The sequence below is a fragment of the Vidua macroura genome, chromosome 9, assembly GCF_024509145.1.
Source record: "Vidua macroura isolate BioBank_ID:100142 chromosome 9, ASM2450914v1, whole genome shotgun sequence".
Classification (NCBI taxonomy): Eukaryota; Metazoa; Chordata; class Aves; order Passeriformes; family Viduidae; genus Vidua; species Vidua macroura.
The window spans coordinates 13,780,657-13,805,102 of NC_071579.1; the positions used below are offsets into that span (position 1 = coordinate 13,780,657).

Consider the following 24,446-nt stretch of genomic DNA (forward strand, 5'->3'; position numbering starts at 1 on the left):
GCAGGAGGCCAGGCAAGAGATGTGGAACATGCAGCCTGCTGGGAGGGCACTCTGCGCCCGCGTCCCCAGGGAAAGCAAACAGGATCGGAAATGGCAATGGAAGGATCTCAAGACTGGAAGAGACAGCAAAGATTAAAACCAATATTATAGGTGGCTTTGTACTGCCATTTTTTTTTACACCCTGTTCCCAGTTCCAAGCACAAGTGTACACCCCCAAGATCTGGACAAAATCAACATTCATGTTTCAATATTTCAACTGGAAAATTCAGGAATCACCATCAAATTTGGCAAATGTTGTGGTTTCACATAAAAAGAAATCAGGAGCTATATAGGAACAACAGAATGATTGCAAGAAACTCTTGCAATCTTGCAACTCTTCGTATCTGTGATGGATTCAACAATATCAGTGGCAAACAAACCATTTCTGCAAATCAATCTTAGTAATTTCATAGTGCCTAGCACTTACTACACAGACATTGTAAGCTTCTCAGGGCCTTGATTTTAGTATTACCTCTGACAGGTACCAAAGTAAACATAAAATCCATACCAATCAGTGGCAGCTATGATTTCTCAGAAAAATGCCTGTATTGCTTTTTACTTCACCATGTTCTGTTTGTAAAATGTCCTCTTAAAAAGTCTTCCATTATTAAGCGAACTACTACAGCATAGTGGAACTATCATCTGTAATACCAAACATAGCAGATTGCTTTTGAAAGTGACACTCAGATATCTGAGTAAAATTATTACAAATGCTAGAAAATATATGAAAGGAGAATGTTTCTGGGAAAAAAAAACCCCAATCTAACAACCCTTACTGCACTGAGCATTTTCTCCCCTATGCAAACATACAAGGCTGCAGTAAAATAGTCAAAGATTTGTCAGCCTAGGAAAAGCATAAGCTAAAACAGTATGAAAAGTTGTCCTTATTTCCATTTTGGGTATAACTGCCAGAAACAAGTATTTCCAATATTTGGAAAGGCAAAATTTGAACTTCATCACTTTAATAAAAATTATAACAACCTATTAAAATCAAGGAGACTTAACCTTCCACAAGTTCAGGATTTAGTTTTTTTCCACCACATGATTTGGAAAATAAAAAACTTCAAGCATTGCTTCCATCACCAGCATCTTCCTTCAACTGCCCATTGTTTAAGTGACTGAACATTAGCAACATCATGCAATGTCTCATTACTCTCAACAGTATGAAGAGACTAAGAATTGGAGTTAAATCTAATATTTGTACTAAAATAATTTTGACAAGACGTGCAACAAAATACCCAGCTTGTCTCAGAAGCAAGTCTCTTCACAACAACTTTGTCTTTTACATTTAGAATTTTTCTGTCTGGTAAGATGCAAATATAATGGAAGTCTAACATCTACAGTTATGTAAGTACACAACCCCCCCACATACATCACTAGTAAATAATCAGACTGCATACAAGATTATTTGTAAAAGTAGTAAAACCCTTTGATGCTCCATATTTATGCTGGCAAATAGCTCTCCTGATATAAAAGGCACTTTGAAAACCCAATATGGTTTGGTTCATTAAGTTTGCAAAGTACAAACAATTGTACAAACATACAATTATATTGAAGCATGTCAGCCATTGTGACATTGTCTACAAAACAAGTTTCCAATTGCCAATAACACTGGTTTTATGGGAATGAGCAGTAGTTTCAGCAGCTTTACTGAAGACATGACAGGGTTTCCAGTACCACAATCTTATTAAGTAAAAAACCCTCAAAAACGTACAAGTTTAGGGGCCCCCAAAAAAAAACAAGACCCAAAGTCCATGACATTCATTCAATATTTACTCCTTAGAAGTGAACTTCCTCCATAGCCCAAGGGCAGAAATCTATTCAGTCAATTCCAGACGTGGTGGAGGCAGGCTCTGTCTCAAGAAGTGTTGCTACACCAGTACAGTACTGAAAACTTTGGTCCAACAGCACCATTCCAGAAACTGACTACATGGCTGCAACATCAATCTGTATGTAAAGCTGCCTTACTCCCGCCTGTGGAAAAGGGAAGGAAGGTTAAAAACGCTGTAAAGCCAAAGCAGTTTCCTGTCCTGAACATCAGCCCACATCAGTAAATGACCTAGCAAAAAACCTAAATAACTGATTTTTCTGTAATTCATCTCCACATTTAGCACATCACTCAGAGAACACCAGATGAGTAAGGAGTTCTTCACACAGTCAAGTGCACACACGTAATGATGTATTAACATTAGCTTTGCCGCATTACCTCTTCCGATTCATTCTAAATAACTGCCACATGTGAAGCTGCACAAAAGCAATTCTTATTTTCTTTTGTGCCAGTTTAACTTCCTGAAAAGCAAGCTGCTTGAAGAACTGTCAGTTTAAAATGGAGCTAAGCATAAGAGTGTAATGTGGGACTTGTTGTTCAAACCAGTTCTGCATTATGAATTTATCCAGAAAGCCATCACATGTGCAAGCTGCCAATGCAGTGAAAAGCTTGAGCAGCTCCAGTCTGTGGTGAGAAACTCTATCCTAAGAGAAGCCTCATCTGTTTTCTTAGTTCCTTACAGGTCAATATAGATCAACCCCATTTGATACACCTGAGACAATTACATCTGTTACTTCCATAAAGTGGCATGAAAAACTAATGCAGAGAGGTACACTAATTCCATCTACACAACTGAGTATTTTGAAATTGTTCTATACAGCTGGAGCAGGGAGGCTTTTCAAAACAGATACCAAACTCAGAAATATCTAACCTTTCTTGATAAGAATTACAATGTCACATCAAGTAATTTACACTTTGAGATGTGATTTCCACTGATAAGACATACCTGAGTAAAAATATTGTGAGTCTGGCTTAGAATCCACCTTCCATCAGCATCAGGAGCTACTAGTAACTTCAAAGTCCCTATGTAAACATCAGTACAGAGGGTCCAGAAATGTGGATCATGTAAACTGTAGACTCCTTGCAACTGCTGCACCTAAAAATAGAGGCAAATTTTAGAAAGTGAATTTCAGAAAATATTTTTTTTGTACTATGTTTTTTTACAGAAAGTATTGTAAAAGCCAATGCATTCTTTTACTTCAAGTTCACTGTCCATTTTGTCATCTTTTACCAAAATTTTTTATTACTATCTCAGTTATTGTAAGGAAGTTGAAACGTATGGATTTGTGTCCATGTCATGATTTTCTGTATGTGTTGTGATTTTGTACCCTACTGCATTTACATTCTACATATATTTTACTGAACCATTTCTGAAAATAGAGGTGCTCATGAAAGAAGTCAGTTAAAACTGCTTTTTTTGTGAATTTTGCCATGAAACAACTTGTGAGATTCTAACTTTAACAGAAATATATTAATATATCATTTACAATTTTGTGAGGGTTTAGATGTGTCCTGCCAATCCTTTTGTTGTTTCCTCTTTCCACTTTCAGTAAATCCTCCATGTGATGATTGCAGCCTGTAACTCCTGAGGAAAGGCAGCATTCCTTCAAGTGCTTTGTATTAACTTTGCAAAGGCACTTCATGGCATACTAATAGAAAAGTTAAGTAGGAGAGCAGGTCAAATCCAGAGTAATCTTTGTATTCTTATAAATACACTTCCAATGTTATGTATAAGCACAAAGTACTTTGGGAGGAATAGCTTCAGGATCTATTTTTCTGAACTAACATAGGAAATTTTTAAAACGCAAACTGAGGTGAAGCTACGTGTAATTTAGGACTCTAGGAAACAATTAAATTGGTACCTCCATTTGTGTATTCTAGGGTATCTTTGACTGGCAAAACATCATAAAATCATTCCATTTACTGGAAAAACATAATAAAATATCCTCATGCACACAGCTGAGGCTCAGTCAGTCAGCAGCTTGATCAGTCAGAGCAAAAACAGGTTAAGAGCTCACCCTCTGGTAGCACTGAGGCAGGGCATTTTCCAAGGAAGGAGGAGTCCGCTGCATCAAAATCCCAATGGACTCCTTTAAAAGTGGAACAATACTAGAAAGAAAAAAGGAAATTAGCTATTATTACATTTTCAAAAGGTGCAAGGAGCAACCTAAGATTCCTTACTGCTGAGAAATTTTTCTCTAGTTTTTCCATCAGAAGCTGTCACCAGTACAGAAAATAAAAGGATTGACAAAATTACGATGGTGTCCTATCAAAGGCAAGATTATTTCTCCCCCATGGTTTCCAGAGTCATCTGGTGGTCAGTCACAAAAGATTAATGGTTTAATCATGGGATTTGAGATGAAATCTCTTGGTGTCTTGGAAGTTATACAACGAAGCAGCTGTATAGTTCAAAACCAACTTCAATGGCAAATCATTCACAAGCAACCATAAAAATACTCAACTGAAATTGGGTTTGCTTTTGTGTTTGGTTTAAGGCATATTTTTCTTATGAACTAAGATAATAATGGGGTAATCATAAAACAAAATTAGTGTGGAACAGTCCAGCTACAACAGAGTTATTTTGTCAGAAACAGACAACTTGGCATATTCTTGAAGTGAACTAAGTGTAGGGTCTCATCCAAGCTCAAGGGTTAAACATTTGGAAGCAATTAGAGGTTCCCTCCTGGCCAAATGGTCTTGTTTAATCAGCAAACTAAGAAGATATTTAATATCCTTTTTTTATTATTATTATTTTTTGTTTTTTAATAAAACCAGGAGAGCAGTAATCCTATACCCTGAAGCTACCACTAATAGGTTATACTCTTACTAAGTATTCAGCATGGTGATTTTTTGTTTAGGAGTAGTGCATCAGATCGGGTTCAGTAGAGCATTCTAAAATTTTCAAGTGGATGACAAATATCTGTAGCCCAAGAGTAAAGCTTAAATAGCAATCTAATTTCAAGAGCATGCAAATCAGCTAGCATTCTGGACTGAAAGTGATTATATATTGCAGAAACTGTAAGCTTCATCTCAGAGTTCAGCACTGGCATCACAGCTGCAGTACATGGAGTTTTGTGATTAAAAGCACACCTGAAACATTTGTAACAGATTAACTGGACCAGTTGTTAAAGGACACTGCAGAACCTTTGTTTAAAATCTCATGAAGTGATGTAGAATGCATGGCACAGACCAGCTGTGTATTTGCAGATGTGAAGAGATGACCTAATCATTTTTTTAAAAGTGTTTCCATTTGAACATGGGGCAGTGCTGGCTGATGGACTGCTCAGCTCACTCCCTGGCTAAACCTGGCCAGGGTGGGAGGGAGCAAGAGGCTGTGTGACTCTTTTCTAATGAACCCCTGGAAAAACCACTACCCTAAAATTAAGTCTTCTTGCAGGCATAATGGTTGTTCCAGCCAAATTCACTGCCTGGTGCCCTCCAGCACATGGCCTCCCACGTTTGCACTGCCACCAAGGCATCAGTTCAGAAATAGGAAGAAGCAATTAGGGGCAAGCAGGAGTTGCCTAAACTAGACCTGTCACCAAGACAAACATTTAGCAATGCAATAACTGTCAATCTGTCTAAAGGAAGCTTAATTGGAGTGTCACATTCTACAGTGGATTACAGAAGTTTAGGGAAAAAAGGTTCTCTTATTAATGGACCCATCTCACTAAATAATGTCCATGTCACAAGCATTACATCAAAGGGAGCTGGAGCTGCCAACACACTCCACTGATGAATTGATTTCAGTTTAACTCCCTATTTAAAATGCAGGTTTGCTTCTTAATAAAAACCTTGAAAGACCAGTATACAAGTTCAGGATGCAAAGTGAATGCAAGAATTTTGAACACTATTCCATTCCCATAAATTTAACAAGGCCTCTCTAGCATATGCATCCAAAGGTTTCAAAAACCACACACATACAGGTTGCATATTTTTTCCCCAGGGAAACAACTAATGGAATAGAGAATGTAGTAGTCTGCCTTTTAATTAAAACATACCACTAAGAGTGAGAATAGCCATGAAAGAAAGCTAACAAAAATGTCTAATCTGTACAACTTATTTACACTAATAAAACTGATGTACATTATCTGATGGAAGAGAAATTAATTGTAAAGTAGACTTGAAGAGGCTATGACACAAGAACATCTTAAAAGTCCAAAGAATAGAGTAAATCAGGATGTGGCTTGATACTGTTGGTGAAAGTTGAAGCATATCCCAGGTCACACCTTCTTCCTGTATCTTAGAGCCAGTGTTCAGATACAAAGTTTTATCTTTTGCGAAGCTGAAAAGCCAAAAGACAGCTGCAGTGATGTGACAGGCCCTCACAAGAGCAAAGGTGTCCATGGATGCTCCTCTGCATCCAAAGAGATACTTGGTCTCTTACTGTAAGCCAAACTAACACAACAGACAACAGAACCCAGTTTTATGAAGCCTGATGTTTTCCATTGTTTCATGCATATCACTGAAGTACAAACCCTTTAATTTAAAAACCAAAACTCCACAGGGTATGCTCTTTTCTCAAACATTAACTAAAACCAGTATTACTTAATCACTAGGATGCCCTAGAAATATCAGTTTCACTTCATGTGACTGAAAAAAACATAAGGGAAGATGACAAAACCAAGCTGGCTGAAAATATGGTTAGAGATTTTGACCAAGCTTTCTCTTTTCTTTGGCTTAGTCATTAGTGGAAAAAAAAAAAAAAAAGTTGCTGCCTCCACAGTAACTACTGCACTGGTGCTTCCCCCCTTGTTTGTTTTAATTTACAAGACTATTGAGGAAAACAAAAAATGCTGAATTCTCACCAAGTGGAAAGCCTTCTCATGCATTAGCAGTCAGTAAGCTTTGCTATTAAAGCAGACACAATTCCATTGCTTTCTGATTACCAAGCCTTAAATGTAAAATATCACTCTTTTACAAGACAATAAAATTTGAAAGAGGAACTAACCCACAGCAAGATTTGGAATAAAAACATATCCTCTACAAAAGCCAGAAAAGCAAAAGCTATTGTTACAGCACATCACATTTGCACATACACTCTTTTACACAAGTGAAAGGTGTTCAAACAAATCAAAATGAACAATTGACATGAATCAGATAAATCTGGCCTGCCACTACTACACATGGATTGATTAAAAATGAAGAGTGAAAGCATCAGACTCTTATTTAACCTGCATCACATTCAGATAATACTCATGCCCATTCCAGTGCCATCCTGTTTATGCCACTGTTTCTGTAGGCATAGCCAGCAAGACCCTGGCATTGCCATGACCTTGGACTGCAAAGCTGAAAACAACTCCAGGTAAAGAGCCTTTAGACAGACACTGCACTCAGAGCACAGCAGGAAATTCATTCAATGCTCTCAGCACTACACAAAATAGGGGGTATTTGTGACAGGTTTTGTGGAAATAAACAAACATTGCTAAGGATCAAGACCAGCTATGATTTGTCAAATACCACAGCTCAAAATCTACAGCCACTTTTCTAAATTCTGGGTTTTTTTCCCGCCACTGTCCATATCCACAGTGTGAAGACTGCTGGCCTATTTCAGAACTTTAATGAATTTTTTTTATTAGGCAATGGCAATTTTAATCAGACTGCAAGCTTTGCTCAAGACAAGGACCACAGGTTTAACATTTGCTTTACAGATTTTGAATTCTTTGTTCTCATAACAATGTAGTACCTTGATTTTCAAGCAAGGCTGGCAGGTACCATTACCCTGTAAATAAAGGTAGAGCTTGACATTTAGCAATAATGGCTTAAAGTAACACCAACAACAAACATGCTACTTTGGAGGAGTTTTGCTATAGAAAATTCCTTCTGAATCCTAAGAAATGCAGCACTTCATTTTAAAAAGTAATTTTTTTTTTATACTGCTATGCCCCAAACATGAAAGGCCTCAAATGTTACTGGCACACCCTCCCCCAAAGCACTTTCATATTGTATCGTGTTCAAGCAGCTCAAGATTTTATGCAAAAATTATGTAACCCATAGAAACAACTTCACTAAATGACTGAAGTAAATTGCCTCATTTCTTTGACCACTTAATATGCAGTCTGCATGCTCTGTGCAATCTAGTATCAGATTTAGTCTATTGTGCCTTTCTAGAAACATGTGGGTCTAATAGTGGTTTAGGACAAACTTGATTTATACCAGAGTTGTGGCTTTTGCATGGTGACTAGTTTCACATAGCTGACTGAAATACTAAAATTATTTCAACATTTCAAAATAAGACTTAGAATACTAATGTTAAAAACTAAATGAGTATTTAGTTTTAAATATTAAAAGCAGTCCAGGGACTTGGGAAATTGTTTATTGAATCAAGGCCCATGTAATTATGTGGACAACACATTGGAAAAAGCTTAAACAGTGTCAGCCTAAACTACAATGAAATATTCAAGCTTTTGTTAAAAATTTTAAAATGTTGGTAAAACAGACTTCTCTATTTTAAGCATGTCCTATTTATGCTTTACTTGCATGAGATAGTACAGAGTAATTGAAGAAAGAGTTATCAGATATTAGTGGTTGCATCCAGGAAAATTCAGATCCACACAGGATTTTCACTGTGCAGTCAGAATGTTCTGTGCTAACTCATGAGGAGTTAGGCACAGAATGTCAACCTAGGGCACCCTTAGCAAAGGATCATAGGAGCAACAGAGCAACTGTGTCAGCAGCTGACAATTTGTACTAATTAGAGATGGTGTCTACCAGAAGGCTCAACCATTTGATTTAAAAGCACTGCCTGACTTCTCTGAAGAAGCATTGCTTAACCCTTCTGCACATGCACAAGGCAAAACAGGTTATCAAGTGGAGTCTGTACAGCTTTACACTGCACCAGTGAGATTTTTAGTCATACTGGTATTTTTGTGATTTCTTTGGCAAGTGTGGCCATCATTTCAGAAACCTGAACAGAGAAGACCCACTATTAAGAGCAGGGAAGGCTCAAAGAAACCAGAGAGAACTGCCCAACACTGAAGCAAGCAAACACTCAATATTAAACAAATGAACAGTTATTTCACATAGACACAAGCAATCCTGGATTAAGACCAATGATTTTTCTCTGCATTCTCATGCAATAGCTTTGATATTCTAGTGGTTCACCAGACATAGTTCCATAAAATGCAATAAGGATTTCTGCTCTGCCTTTACTCCTTTGTATACAAAAGTATCATATAAAGAATACAGAGATTAAAACATGAAAACAAAACCCCAAACAGTATCAAACGACAACAAACTAAAAAAAAAAGAAAAAACCCACAACAAGAAAGCACCCTAACAAAACAACAGAGAAAGAGAAGTCCTGGATCTAACCTACCCCCTACTCATACCATGCAAACTCTCCAAGTCAGACTCAGACCATTAAGCAGTAACTTGGAGGATACAGCTCCAATTGGGGCAAAGTCCCTGAACACCATTAAAACTTTTGAATGACTTTTGAGAACTTAATCAGACTGGCTGTTTCATCTCTGGCCCAAAACTATGCTTTTATTACAGCCACAAAGATCCTGATTACAGAACATCATGATATTTAAACACATATGAATGGGGTCTGCTTGTTGTGGCACACATGCTCTCACTCCACTTTACCTTACCAAAGTTGGTTTAAGAGTAAAAGGGACACAAAATCGACAAACATTCATTTGAAACAGAAGACAATTATTTAATCTGAAGCCAAATTTACCCCAAAAAATATTTATCAAGGTTTCAAATTGACCCACAGAAATTGACAGCAACTCCTGTACTAGAAATTGAACATCCCAGTCCTTCCCATGTCAAACCCACAAGTATCCCATGAGGAGACAGACAATTAAAAAAACCCAAACAAATAAACCCCAAACCTCAAATATCCCTCCCCCTCTACCCCAAACTAGACACACCTTCAAATTTTAAATTTCACAGAACTTCAGTAGTTTTTTTCGTCTGGGTTAGATTTAGGTGACTTTAAAAGATTAAGTACAAACTATTACATATCCTAGCAACCATCACCTGGGTTCTCATATTACTGTTACAGAAGACCACCTTATGGGAAAATCTGAAAACCCTTTTGCACTAATTCTTAAAGGACACTTCAAACACAGCATAGTGATAATAAGGCAAAATTAACAGTAGTTTTATGATCAGAACTGTCAATGAAGATTACTAAAATCAAACACCACAAAAAGGGACTCAAGTTCTCAACAGCCATCTGAAACTGCCAGTAATCTTATTTATGATCCTAAAGTGCATTTCAAGCAAAACCATCAATAGTTCAGTCTGTTGGACTGCTTAGAAAACAAATAAAATACCAACACAAAACCATCCAACCCTGCAATTAGTGTTTGCTCCACTGATGTGCCAGGATGTGTCAGATGGCAAGAAATGCAGGCTTGCTTCTATCAACTATGATGCAGCTGACCACACTGATAGCAGAATTATTCTGCTGACCATTTATAACATTGTGGACCAGCAAAATAATGTTACAGGCTGAAGTCTGGCCTAAGATCAAAAGACACATCAAATACTCTTCTAGCATTTTCAGCATAGAACATGGGTCTCAAACGTTCCTTCTACCTGTGCTAGAAAACCTATGAACAGCATTATTATGACAGCTCTATTATGGAATTCAGTGTAATTTCAACTACTGTATGAATGGAAGAAAAAAATTGAATTGTCATTCATGTGGTATTTTCTGCTGTATACAAAGCTGGACCCTTAAAATACAAAGTGTATGGAAACCTTTTATTCAGCTATTACCTCTACCTCAGCAATAGTTTCTTCCCCCTTGGAAACTTGCACATTTTCTTTCCTGTTTCTTGAGATTTCAGTACTAGAAGTAGTTTGTAATAATTTGTCATTTATGAAATTACAGAATGTTGAAGTTAAAATCTCTGAAGGTCATATTAAAGTGGTGATTTAATAGTGATTTCTAGCACAAACATTTCTGTGGGCGTTGTGTCTGAAGCCTGCTGCCCTACTTTGACTAACAGGGAGATTCACATCAATAATCCTGTGAATGCTGCCATGCACAAGCCATAAAAACATGCCATACATGGTATGAGCAGAAGTACCTGCAGTTCATCAGATGACACTCACCACTGCTGAACAGACAAAGAAGTTGAGTTATTAGGTTGTAACTGGTGTTGTGGCACACTGCCCTATGGCACCATTGAAAATGCTGCCAAAAAAGCCTCATAACATCACTCAATGAAATATTTGCTTGACCACTCTAACCCAAATACCTTCACATTCACAGTGAACTTGGTAAGAAACAACTGTGAAATCCAGAAGTATGTGAAGCATTTCCATCAGATCTTAAAAGGAGTAAAGATATCTCAGAGTGCAAATGCAAAGTAAAAGACAGTTCTTGTCGATAAAAGAAAACAAAATTAAAACCTAGCAGCCTTGATTTGTGAAGGACAAGGGCACATCCTGTGCCAGCAGTCTCAACCCTGCTGCCCTGAAACCATTCTGCTCCATTTACTGGAGTACATTGGTTTATATAAGCATGTACTAAATACAGAGATGAAGCTTTCTACAGTTTGAACCTGAAAGACATTTTTCTAATATTATGCAAAGAAGGACAAAATTTGCAGATTTAAGAGCAAAAGTTGTAGCTGTAGAAAAAGCAAAAGAAAGATAGCTCATGTAAGAGCTCACTAGAATGGCTGCACAGAAGGTAACACACCATTCTTGGAAGAAAAGCAAATGTTGTAAGCCATTAGCATAACAAAACCCCTTTTCCTTCTGAGCTGATATTTCTGCTGTAACTAGCACCAAAAATCCTACCAAATACCAGTGATAGCAACACTTACCTTACACCTATAAGTAGTGCTATCAGCATTGAACAAATAGGATCTGCTATCATTAGACCATAGTTCTGCATCAGTATCGCAGATATGATTACACCAATACTTCCCAGTGTGTCTGCCACAATGTGCAGAAATACACCTGCAAGAGATCAAGTGAGACCATTACAACTTGCTATTCTTAAAGCTAATGGAGCTTTTCAGAGATGTTTTACAAAAAGACGTTTCCAGAACTAGCTAATATGATCTATACTTTTTAAATTTGTGGTCAGTTTTGGGTCAGACACACAATGAATTTAATGTATTTGTAGAATATGGGCCATTTGAAGAATTTACATTCTGTTATGCACTTAGCAGTATTGGACATTTCATAGCAAGGCTATTAACTTGAACAATGATTAACAGCTGCACCTAGATTTTTTTCATTCAATACTCACCCTTATTATAGTACAGAAATTCATGTTCCCTGATGCCTACAGTAGTGAGGTCTGTATAAGATGGACAGACTGTTAACAGAAACAGTTCTGCAAAGCATTGACACGTGCTAATGTTTAATTGACAACACCTCCTAGAAGTTATTTGGCAAAGAAATCCAAGACAAATAGTTTTGAGAATTAAACAATACTGCAGACATGAAAAGCCTTACTCTTATTCTGAAGAATAACACTTCCTTCAAGTACAAAGAAACACATACTTTGCAGCTAGTGAAAGTTTAGCCTTTGGAGCTCTCTGCTGGCAGTGACAGGAAGTCATTCAGAAACAGCTTTTTGAATGCAGTTCTCCAGACGGGTAATCCCCTCTTGTAAAAACATCAAACCACTATATACCAGCTCTTTGGGGATTTCTCCAAGTCTGCATTTGTACTGGGTCTGGCTGGGACAGAGCTGGGTTTCTCCACAGCAGCCTGCATCAGGGCCTTCTGTTTCTCATGACCCCACAGCAGGAAGGCTGGGGTGGACAAGATGCTAGGAGGGCACACAGCCAGGCCAGCTGATCCAGCGGACCAGAGGGACATTTCATATCACCCAACACCACACTCCCCAATAACACTAGTGTTGTCTTTCCCAAATAGCTGCTGCTCAGACTTCCCTAGGCACTGATCTGCTGGTGGGATGTGATTGCTTATGAGTGATTGTCTTGATAGTGATTGTTGCATCACTTGGTGGGGTTTTTCCCCCAGTACTGAAAAATTAAAATAAAATCAGGTCTTTTTAATATGCTTCAATTAAAATGACTGTTTCACAAAAAGACTTTGAAATATCTTCAACTGGTGTACTGAGTATACATAATAAGTGTACTGTAAATTCTGGAAGAACTTGTAAATGCTCCTTCCAAAGGACTACAAACAAGCCAGAAGATCATCCAATAAGAGAAAACCCTACATACATTTGGGTATGCCAAATAATTACTATCTCCTACATCTCATAATTATCTCCCTTAAACTTCTGAACATTTAAAAAAAGCAAAATAATACCAACCAGCAGCCAACCAAAGCTCAAAATCAACATCTAAATTATCTATAACTAATGCTCAGGAGATCAGGGACTCCAATATCACTTCATGAAATTTAGATGCATTACCATCTGCTCTAAAACAACTTTAAGAGCTTGATGAAATGCAAGTTTTAGTCTCAGGTACTCTTTAACAATTATATCAATCTGCATTACATCAATCTGCATCTTCATGTTACAGAAGATATATTGCAATTAGGCTCCTTAGCTTTCTGCTTTTAACTACTCTTTCCTAGTTTTTCATTGATTTTTCAGCATCAATAACAGAAGCTGAATCGCAGCTTTTTGGGATGTCTCTTTTAAACTGTGTTGACAGTGCATTACATTTAAACTTCTGTGAATGTCTCAACACCTAGTCATGTACATGATACAGCAGAGCTGTTTACAAGGGAAATGGAACTTCATTAAATAGCTCCTCTAAGAAAAACATGGCATTTATCCAGAGGAACCCTCTATAACAGATGTGTGACAGACCCAGGCAGGCAGATTGTGATAAAACCAATAAAACATCACACTTATTATTCTCATCGTACCTTGTAAAATCTGCTTGCTGGATCCAGCCATTACTTCAAGAGAATGGTCATCTGTGAAGGCAATTATTGACACATTAACCTAGACAAAAGCTCTCTCTAGTGGCCCTTCAGTTACACTCTTCCTTTCAGAAATGTATTGGAAAGACAGGCTGCTCCCAATGACCAGCTTTTACTCAAGCTATTGTTTTTTAAATGCAGCAATTAAGTTAGAAGTCTTAAAATGCATTTTTTAAAATACAACATCCCTTTAAGCAATAGATTTCTGTATAGGTGTATATAAAAATTAATTATCTACATTTGTTCTTAATTAAAACAAACGGAGAGGTAAGACCATGCTAGTATGTAGCAAAATAAGACCCCTCAAAAACACAAGCCATGAACAGAAGTGAGAAGAGTAGATTCAAATAAATTTGCTAACCAGAAATAATAAATCCTTGCTTCACTTCAGCAAGCATTTATAACTAATGTAAAAATACAAGGATAAGACTTGGAGAAGGAACAAGTAAGTAAAAAATCTTCTCATCCAGGCAGATTACTGCCTCTGTAGCATTAATCTGAAAGACATTTTAAGACAAAAAAAAACTTGTTAAAGGATAGTAAAAGGCTTCTAGTGAAGATATACAATAATTTACACAACAGCTGATTTGAATATCAAACCGCACAAGACAGATAGCTACAGTCACTGGTCTGCAGGGTGGGGGCCACGTGGAAGGCAAGGAAGAGGCAGAAGCAGGGAGCTCCTGCTTTCCAACCAAATTCCAGGAGAACTACTGGAAGACAGTTTTCTAAGAATAGCAAGGAAGGGACAAGTAAATATTTTTATAGTCTTTGTCACCTCCTGTCTGCCAGTTCCCACACTATTCCTGCTCTGAATGTGCACATTTTGAGTCACGTCAGATCTCAACTTCTGGCTTAGGCAGGAAGGACTGACAACCCTGCATTACCACAAGGCTTTCATTTGCACTGCTGCAAATAGGTGCTACCTATACAACCTCTTCTCCCATAGTGAAGGCTACTGACCATATTTAACATTAATGTCTCTTCTCAGATTGTTTGCCTTCATAGAAAAGATTTCAGCATATCTTACATAACAAGCATCTTTTCCATAACCATCTTAAAACAAATTACAACTACACAAAATGGGGAAAGTCTTATTTGAGATCACAAACCAAGTACAACTAACAATCCCTAAGTACTCAAAATTCACTGGTTCATTTTTTCCAGTACCTTGAGCTGTAAAATTATACAAATGCAGAACAGTAGCAAAACAGCTGAACTTTGTCAATTGATTTTAATGAAAAAATTGAAACAGGGCACATTGAAACTGATAACTAATTTCATATATTGCAATAGCATATAGTGTTCCATCTTTTGCCAACACACAACATTACAGTGCACACTCAAAAACCAGAGGTAAAGCAAAATCTTTAAAAACTAATATTGAAATTACTGCAAGTGAAACACAAAATGAGTCACAAAACACAATGGTGGCAGAGCATACTAGACATTTAATGAAGCTACTTCCATATCTGATCACAACAAGCTGACAACACGCTCTTTTTATTTTTCAGTAAGTTATTAATTGCAGATTTACATTGAGTCAGGATGGTCTATGATGTCAACTCAGTACTTACCATGACAATAATCCTGACCATGAGAGTGTCCATGGCCATGATCATGAGTGTGTCCATGGGAATGTTTATGTTCATGGCTGTGTCCATGATCTCTGTGACTGTGCCCGTGGCTGAGACCACCATTAAACAGAGAATGGCTGTGCTCATGCCCTATAAAAAAATATCAGAGTGGATTTATGAATACATAAATGATGAGTAAAAGTACACTTATATTTGTTTCTCAGCTACTCAAAACCTATTCATCTTTTAGGTCATCTTAAGTTATACCTTTAAATAAGAAATTTAACACAAGGTGTTTGTCATCTACAGCTCTGCTGTGCAGACATATTTTATATATATATATAGATATATAAAATATACCAGGTTTGAGAAGTCAAGTGCTTTTATACATTCCCGCTTCTGAGACTTGTGTTAGACTTCTAGTACAATTTGAAAAATGTACACTTCATTAGATATAAGCACTTTAAAAATAGTTGTTTTAAGAAAGCAGAAATTGACTGTCATTTGCAGATTAAAAATTCAAGCTTACATTGCTGCTTAAAGACCAAAGACTATGTTCTTCCACCAGTCTATAGAAGTTTGTATGTTAACCTCAAAGAGAGGCCCAGAGGCTTTGCAGAAAAAAAATTCAGAGTGTTTACAATGTGCATTTAGGCAAATAAATTCTACATTTCAATTCAAAAGACACTAAGTTGAGAAACATCTGAAGCAGAATAATCTCATGCTTAAAATTTGGTTTCAAATCCTGTTTCTAAATTTTCTAGCCAGAACCTTGCTTAAGCCCAGCTTAAATTTGTCCAAAAAGATGGTCTGCAAATCTCTTTCAATAAGGTGCAGGAGAGTGCATGAACTACAGAAAGCAGTTTCTGGACTCCTAGGTGTTTCCAGTTAATGGATATTAACATAAGAAGTACAACAGTGGCATACCAGGGCTGGTAATAAAACACAGAAGTCAACATAGCAAGAGGTCACACACATATTTGGCTAGGATTGCCACTAACAAGACATCAAATGTAATACTGGGGTTCTCACTGGGGCATTGTAAGGCCCTGGAACACAGGGAACAAGAAAGGAAACAGGATTGAAGTCACATCCTACCAGAGCCGTGTGAATGCCCGTGACCTCCATGCTGAAAAACAAATATTCCTATCAGATTTACAATGAACCCCAGTATAGAAACAGGAAGAAGTCTCTCATGATGCACATCGGGAGGCTCAAGTGCTCTCTAAAAAAAAGAAAATAAACAAACCAAAAAGCAAATGTAGAGTTTTACAATCCCTTTACATTATTAAAAAGCACCACAAAATTACTTAGATACAGGAGCATTCTCATATAAAACATTATGTATATAAACATAATTAAAAATTACTCAGGACTTCCAGTTTTTGGGATGATACACAGACCAACTCTCAGTGTCTGAAAATAAAGTTCTATTATTAAAGCTGTGAAAGTACAGCAGAATATTCTGAGAGTCTAGCTCAGTTTTATCATAAGATTTGGTTATGCTGTGGGATGTGGCTCAACACCATCTGAAAACATTCAGGTTTGTTGCAGTATGTAGATTGCTTAAGTCACCTATAAGACTTCTAAGAGTCTAGAATGCCATTTTTTTCCTTTCTCCTTAGAAAGGTGAGGCAAAAAGGGGAATGAAATGAAGACTCAGAACAAATTATGACATTCTTTAGAAACTCTCCAATCTAGATTGATTTTTTTCAATTCTTTTTTACCCTACTTCCTCTGGAATATTTTTCTCAATGAGACATTACAGACCTAATACAATTTGCATCTGAAGCTAAGTGTTGATGAGTGTAAATTACTGCTGGCAGAGGAGAAAAACATTCACCATCTCTCCACAAGGATCAAAGGTACAGGCAGTAAATAGCAAGACAATAGAAGGTTTAGCACAGTAAAATTTTAAAGTAACCGAGAGGAAGAGTTACCATCACAAGCAAAGAGAATATAGCATGGGAGCTCAGATTAGCAGGAAGTGAATGATATTTCAGTATTACCCTTGACCCTGTCACAGTTTTTGATTTTTCTAGTAAGTTTTGCTCCTGTTTTTAGATTTGAAGTTTTTCCAGGCTTTTAGGCAATTTCAGCCCAGTTTTAAATGGTTTTGAAGTATTTACAAGCCTATCAATGTAGAAAAAACTCTTCCCAATTCTCTGTTAATAAAAGAAAAACTCAACAGACTTACTCTGAACTAGAAGTCTAAACAAATTTATAGTGTATTTCCCATTAAAAAGTAGAAGCATTAATTCAAGCTGATTAGAAATAGTTCTCAGTTTTACTCTTAATCCTTGATGTTGTCCTTAATGTCTAAATTTCAATCTTGAAATTATTACCTGAACCATCATGTAAAAAAAATGCAAGAAAAGAGCCCTTGTAAATGTTTAAGCTATTGCTACTTGCCATTTATATCAGACTTCAAGATGTGGAGAACAGTGTTCTTTCTTTAATAAGCTTCTCAGCATGTTACTAATTACTAACTCTCTCCTCTGAATGACTAGTTTGGGCCTTTCTTTCTTAGCCTCATTTGTTCTTTAACAATGAGAAGTGAAGATCTCTCTAAGATATCCTTAAGTGGCTGAATAAAAAGGACAGGCTCCATCTCACAGAATTTTTACACATAAACAAAATACACTATTGCAGAAGCTAGTACAGATAAACTGAAAAAGCTGGGTTTCTCTGTCATTGAACAGCAATTTCAGATGGCCCTATTCTCTGTTCAAATCAGATTTCTAATCAATTAGGAACATAATTTAAATTTTCAATTCATTCATTTCAATAATTTATTCATATTAAAACCAGAAATGTTTATCCACATTAATTATAGAATGTAATAGAGTAATTGATTTCATAACATACCTCAACACCTTCTGAAAAAATGAAGAATGCTGTAAAGATGAGGAATAAGCCATTTACAAAACCAGCAAGTACTTCTGCTCGAACATAACTGCAAGAAACAAAAAAAAAAAAGTAATAGCAGATATTACCACTTTTATTTAAATGCTAAAAATTAGAACTTAAGAGATTGGAGTGCAATCTTCTAGTTCTCAAACAGTTATATTACACCAAATTTGCTAAATGGAAGATGGCATATAAATTACAGATGAATATATAAAACTGACCATGTTGTACTTGGACAGGAACTACCTGATGCAGATCAGCCATTCTCTGATCTAGATGCAAGAGATCTTTCAGTATGTCAATATCTTTCCATTTAAAATTATGTCTACTCAAAGTTATGGTATAAATATAATTTGGAAGCCACAAACTAAGGTAAGCACACAAAACCTAATCAAAATTTTCTGGTGTTATGTTCAATATCAAACAGACATGTATTAATTTGCTTCCCTCTAGAAGGTGGATTTTCAGTAAAAGCTTTAAGTAGAAATTAATTATTTGAAACATCAAATTTTGACAATAACAAACTGCCAGGTTAGAATAATAAGTAATTTCAATGTGGCAAACATCAGACTTTATTAAAGTGTGGCTGTTCTCTGATAAATGGAACACCAGCTGTTTAAATGTTCAGCAGTAATTAATACAGAACGTGCTTCCACTGCAATTAGTTCATGGTAAGATTCTCTCTAAATTGATTTCTATGCACACTGGAGCTTCCACCTATATTAAACTGTGCTTTAAGTTTCAAACCATATGATTCACACTTAAGCAAGGCAGCTGAATGCTAAATGCTGACAGATCAATAATGCTATGGGGAATGCCCATGTTACAAGTCATTTGCTATTAATCAGTATTACCAATTAATAATATTGTACCACAAGAATTGTTTTATAGGGCACAGCTGCCAAGTTCAGTGGAACCAAGTGCCTGCCAAACACCAGCTGCAGCAGAAATCCACCAAGGGCAGTCTGGGATGACACACCTCAGCCTTGAGCATCTGTGTAAATGGCAGTCACAGCTCCCAAATCCTGCTGCTTCCAAGGATCATGCCTTATAATCTCCAATGCAGCATCACTGAGACTTGGCTCCTTTCAGTTGTAACGTTCTGTTCCAAAGGAGGAGTGGGACACCAGCAGTCTGGGAATCCCTGTAACGCTCTTCATTGCACTGTGAGGACAAACCCAGGATGTGGCTGCTTGTTCTTCACTGGTGTCATTAATACATGGCAATGCAGGGCAACTTTCTGCTCTCTAACTTGTTTCCACTAGTATGATCACAGAGATCTTGGAAGTGATAAACCTTCTTCCCAAAAGCAATGCCTTCATATTTTTATTATTTCTATTAACTTAGATGTTTACATAGCTCACCTTAAAGAAAACCTCACTTTCAACATAGCTTTTCCACGTTCTACAAAAAGCTTTTGTTTGTAAGTGAAAAATAACTACCTAAGCATCTACTATGATACATTAAGGTAACAGCCTGAAGTTTCTTACCCATATGAGAAAGCATCGTTCGACCTCCATTTCGAAATAACTGAAGCTGCTAATCCAGCCAATAGAGCAGTACAGTCAAAAAACATATGAAAAGAATCTGATATCAGACCTAAACTGAAAGAGAACATGAAAAAGGTGTTATGTTCCATATGCTACATGTTGAGTATGAAAAAAAAACCTCACAGACATTAATCTTTTACACACTAGCAGAATACACTGTGTTTCGAAGCTCCAGGCATGGTTTTGCTAGCACAGAGGAGAAATCCACACTTCATCACCAACACAAATAAGATGCCAAAACGGCTTTTGTCAGCTTTAGAGAAGGCACTTTGGAAAAGTGCTTGGCAAAAAAATCTTCCTAGCGTATGATTTTGGCGATAGTGAAAGGAGGTTTCCACAGATACAAACCAAAATCCCTGGAGTAGATGTACCCACAGCCACATCTCTCATCAACATAATTCAACTTTAAATCTTTGCCTTACCAGTGGCAAGGCACTAACTAGGAGATACACACCTCTGAGATCTAGAAGCTGAAGGAATCGGAGGCTGAGAGACCACATCTTAAATGGCTTATTTCAAAGACCAATGCACAATTGTTTGTCAATCTCGATTGAGAAACACAGTTAAAATGAACCAGCTAAGAGTTTCAAAGCATCACGTGTTAGCCCATCAGTAGAACTCATATCAGTTTGTAGGCTGTAGGCAAACTGGGGTTAACGCCACACACAAGCGCTGCCAAAGTTTACCGAATTACTCATGAACAGGTTCTGTAAGTCTGCAGGGAAGTACATGCATTGAAACCAAAAAACAATGCTTCATATTTTAAAAGACATTTGATAGAGAGGTACTGTTGAGCAATTGTTAATCAACAGTCCCAAAAGTTCCATTTTCCCAGTTCTTTGATTATCATCTAAGAATAATTACATTTAGAACTCAGTTCTTGGAAACTGAAGCACAAGAAGCAATTACTGGGTTAACAAGTTCTAGAGGGTAGACACTTATTCACCCTGAAGTGAAATACAAAGTTTCATTAGCCAAAGTTCCAACCACTTCACATTACAAAGCCAAACTATTTCAGCCTCACAGAAAACAATTACAAGATTAATCTTAAGTGTTTCAGATGAAACACTCAATAGAAGAAGAAGTGGGTTTGAAGGAGAGGAAAGATCAAGCGTCTTGCTCTATTTATTTATATATATACTTTATGGACACATACAGAGTTATACATACACACAACTATAACATTTAAGGCAGAGGGATGACAGCATGGTATATTGTCCTTAGGTGCTGTAGCCACCAAAGCAGGAGAGATGAAACTGTTCTAAACAAACTTTAAAACAAGACCCATAGGCTGGATGCCTATGAAGCAGCAAAATAGAATTGGCTGTAGAATTCTTGAAGGGTTTTGGTGACATCTTCCTCCTCCCCAAAATCAGGTGACATCTTTAGGGAAACAGCTCATTTTAGGTTTGGCTCTGAGCAGTTAGGAAGATCCAGTGCGGTCAAAAACCCATCACAAAGCACATCAAATATTCAGGTAAAAGGTAATTAGTGACACTAACCCTAAGTTGTACTGATTGTGAAATGGAAGGAATAAGCATTGCTAAGCAGAAAGAGCTACTGCTTTCTGAGGTGATTGGGTTTTGGTGGTTTTTTGTTCTTTTCTCCTTTTTTTAATAGAAACTTCTGGGAAAGAGACTTGTATAAGGACTGCTACTCTAACAAAATCCCATACAAGTTCTAGAACCAGAAATAATGCAGCAAGTTACCATGGCACTGTGCTCACACCTGCAAATCTCACTAAGGCAAGACTTAAGTGCAACACCAATACAGCTGTGCTGCTTTCAAGACCTAAGCTAACAATTCCAGGTGGCCAGAGGCACGTGGATTTATCAGCAGGGGTCAGCAGGCTGCATCTGCAATACAATTCACCTCGTAGCATAACCACGCTCTGTATCATAGGTACAGCTACAAGTCACTGAGCTGCACAAATGGCAGGAAGCCTGGTAAGAGACAATCTCATTTCATCTGAGGTTTTTTTAAAGTGACCTGTAAAGTAACAAGACCTTAGAAAAAATGGGTGTAAAGTGATTACTAAAGTGATCAAGTGATTCAGTCAACAACCACCAATACAGTGAACCACCAGCAACATGGGATGCATGCAAGAACTCCTATAGAACCAAACACATCATCCAAATATAAACTAGTAGAAACCCTGTACTCAAACACACTGTGTCTAAATAAAGACACTTCCACAGCTGATTTAGTTTAACATCAAATTAAACGAATGTGCACATGTAGCAAATTTCAACCTTAAACAAGCAAACAAGCTCTCAGCCAGCAAACTTGTGACCAGTGACAGAACTCCAGGAAACAGCAGGAAGCTGAGTCGGGGAGGTTTAGATTAGACATTAGGAAAAGGTGTTTCACCCAGAGGGCTGGAAACACCAGAGGGTTTCACCCAGAGGCTCCCCATGGAAGCAGTCACATCACCAAGCCTGACAGAGTTCAAGAAGCATTTGGACAACACTCTTTTCTGAGTTCAGAAAACAATCTATTGGGCAAAAAGAAGCTCAGGAGAATGTCTCATGCAAGGAGCAACAGAACTGTATCTTCAAAATGACAAAATTATTCTCCTTATAGGGTTCCTTGTTTGCTTGTTATATGTTCGCTCTTCCAAGGCATGACCTGTGTGCTGTGACTGAAGACATTCTTCATCATAGTCTCTGCTACCCCTCTCTACTAAAGAGGTACTTGCTATGTCCCTGTTTTTCTCTAGGCCAAAATCTAGACTTAGAGATACCCCAAACTAGTGACTTGAAATATAAACAGAAGGTTCAATTAATGGCTATGCAGTAAATCCTAATTCTTAATCTCAAGTATGAACAAAAATAAGTGTCTTCTGAATTCCAATATGCCAGTGAAAAAGTTCTGTGAGTGTCATTAAAGTTTCTTAGTTTAGTTACTTCATATACAGGACTTTTTAAGGTCACACTACCAAAAATAATTGTTATGTTTGAAAGACAGACATCAGAACAAAGTCACATGAGCACAAAGCTCTTTATATCAGAACAGCTAAGAAAAATATTTACATCTGTTGAGTTATTAGAAAAAAAATCCATACTCAAATAGACAGACTATGCATTCAATAACCCTCAAACAACTGAAAAGTGAATCAACATCAAAGCCAAAACCAAACACATTCAAAATGGTCTGGGTGCTGCCAAGATAGTCTGTGCCCATGACAGCACTGCATGCTCTCTGGTGCCACAGTAGCAATTACTGTAATCAGAGTTGAGGATTTTATAATGTCATTTGAGAGATTCAGAACAACATTGCAAATATTAGGATGTAACCATTTCCAAATCCACACCACTGCATTCACTCAGGACTTTTAAGAGTTTCAGTAATTTATGTCCCAATTACAGCTTTTGGTAAGGAGGACACTGCTGGACTTAAATGACATTTCCATGCCAGTCCACTCTGAACTGAACTATTAACAGAGACTGAAATAGTATCATAAAACAACTACTGTATTGCCAATGAAGCATGACAGAAACAATTCTAGCACTGTTGCCTGTTCTCTACCTTTACATTGTACACCAGTACTGAAGTTATTCCACATTCCTTATATTTCGCTACAGCTTTTTCAGTAGCAATTTAGTCAAGTCTCTTCCATTTTTTTCACTCCTGTGAATTTCTGTGCTATGTAAAGTATCACTCAGCTATACAAGGATGTGTCAAATCCTGTTTCTCTCTCGAGACAAGGATGTTTGAGGCAGCGATATCCAGGTATCAACCTACGGCTGAAGCCACACTCCCCAAGAGAGGATCTCTGTGGCTGTAGCAGCAGCTACAGCGCCCGAGTCCTGTAAATCGGGCCAAGGCCAGGCTTCCTCCTCAGCAAAACACCGAGCAGAACAGCAACTCCCAACACCATTCCTCCGCAACGCGTCGGGTCGCGTCCCCCCGCCGGAGCGCCTCCGCTGCGTCGCCGGGACCCGGCAGAGGGGACGGAGGCGCCGGTCGCTGCCCACGAGAGTGGTCCCGGTCGGGGGAAGCTCTCCAGCGGCCCCCAAGGTTCTGCCGAGCGGCCCCACCGGCCGGCGGGCCAGGAGGCCCGGCCCCGCCGAGAGGAGACGTGGCACTGGCCGGGCGGGACGCGCTGCTTCCTGCGCGCTGCAGCCGCGCTCGCCCCGCCGCGCCCCCGCCCCGGTTACCTGTTACTCCAGATGCCGTACAGCAGCTCCACGAAGGCGAAGGAGAGGTTGAGACAGAGGAAGGAGAACAGGTTGCGGGAAGTCTTGTCCGCCAGGATAGACCTGCGCACGGAGCACACCGCGGGTCACCGGCCGCCGGTACAGCGCCAGGAGGCCGGACCCGCTCGCCGGGCGGCCCGGGCGCCTCGGCACCGGCCAGCACAGCCCCTCCACGGGGGCTCGGCCGCGGCGGCGGCAGCGCCCGGCCTGGCCGGCCCTGGGCCACTCACCTGAACCAGCCCGACACCTTCCTGAGCAGGTTGAGCCTGGGCGGCTTGTACTCATCGTCTTTGATGGAGAGGGGCAGCATCTTTCCGGCGGCGGGGCCGCGGCACGCCGGGCCGGCAGGACGGGCAGGCGGGGCGGGAGCGCTGCCCGGCCGGCCCACACGCCGCTTCCGGCCGCCACCGCGCCTGCGCCGCCGGGCACGGCGGCTGAGGGAGCGCGTCGGGGG

At 38.6% G+C, this 24,446-nt stretch overlaps 1 protein-coding gene across 3 annotated transcripts; it reads right to left on the reverse strand.

Moving 5' to 3' along the window:
* Positions 1 to 969: 969 nt before the first annotated feature.
* On the reverse strand, positions 970 to 24,387 carry SLC30A7 (solute carrier family 30 member 7). Of its 3 annotated transcripts, none has more exons than XM_053985029.1 (11): positions 24,223 to 24,387; positions 23,954 to 24,055; positions 19,734 to 19,847; positions 18,202 to 18,289; positions 16,432 to 16,558; positions 15,334 to 15,483; positions 13,700 to 13,750; positions 11,662 to 11,797; positions 3,886 to 3,976; positions 2,814 to 2,963; positions 970 to 2,013 (listed from the first exon to the last, which is right to left on the reverse strand). In XM_053985029.1, exons 1-11 carry the CDS (start codon positions 24,300 to 24,302, stop codon positions 1,966 to 1,968), a joined length of 1,137 nt encoding a protein of 378 aa, XP_053841004.1. In that variant the 5' UTR covers positions 24,303 to 24,387; the 3' UTR covers positions 970 to 1,965. The 3 variants fall into 3 exon arrangements, with proteins under 3 accessions (XP_053841004.1, XP_053841002.1, XP_053841003.1); XM_053985027.1 differs by having other exon boundaries at positions 19,734 to 19,842; positions 24,223 to 24,360; XM_053985028.1 differs by lacking the exons at positions 23,954 to 24,055; positions 24,223 to 24,387 and adding an exon at positions 23,322 to 23,599.
* Between the last annotated feature and the right edge of the window lie 59 nt (positions 24,388 to 24,446).

Excerpts from the sequence above, each read along its gene's own strand:
- SLC30A7 (XM_053985029.1), bottom strand. The coding sequence starts at position 24,302 with ATGCTGCCCCTCTCCATCAAAGACGATGAGTACAAGCCGCCCAGGCTC. Across the intron at positions 18,290-19,733 it reads AACGATGCTTTCTCATATGG|TTATGTTCGAGCAGAAGTAC; the intron begins GTAAGAAACTTC and ends TGTTTCTTGCAG. Across the intron at positions 16,559-18,201 it reads TTTTTTCAGAAGGTGTTGAG|AGAGCACTTGAGCCTCCCGA; the intron begins GTATGTTATGAA and ends TCTTTTTTTTAG.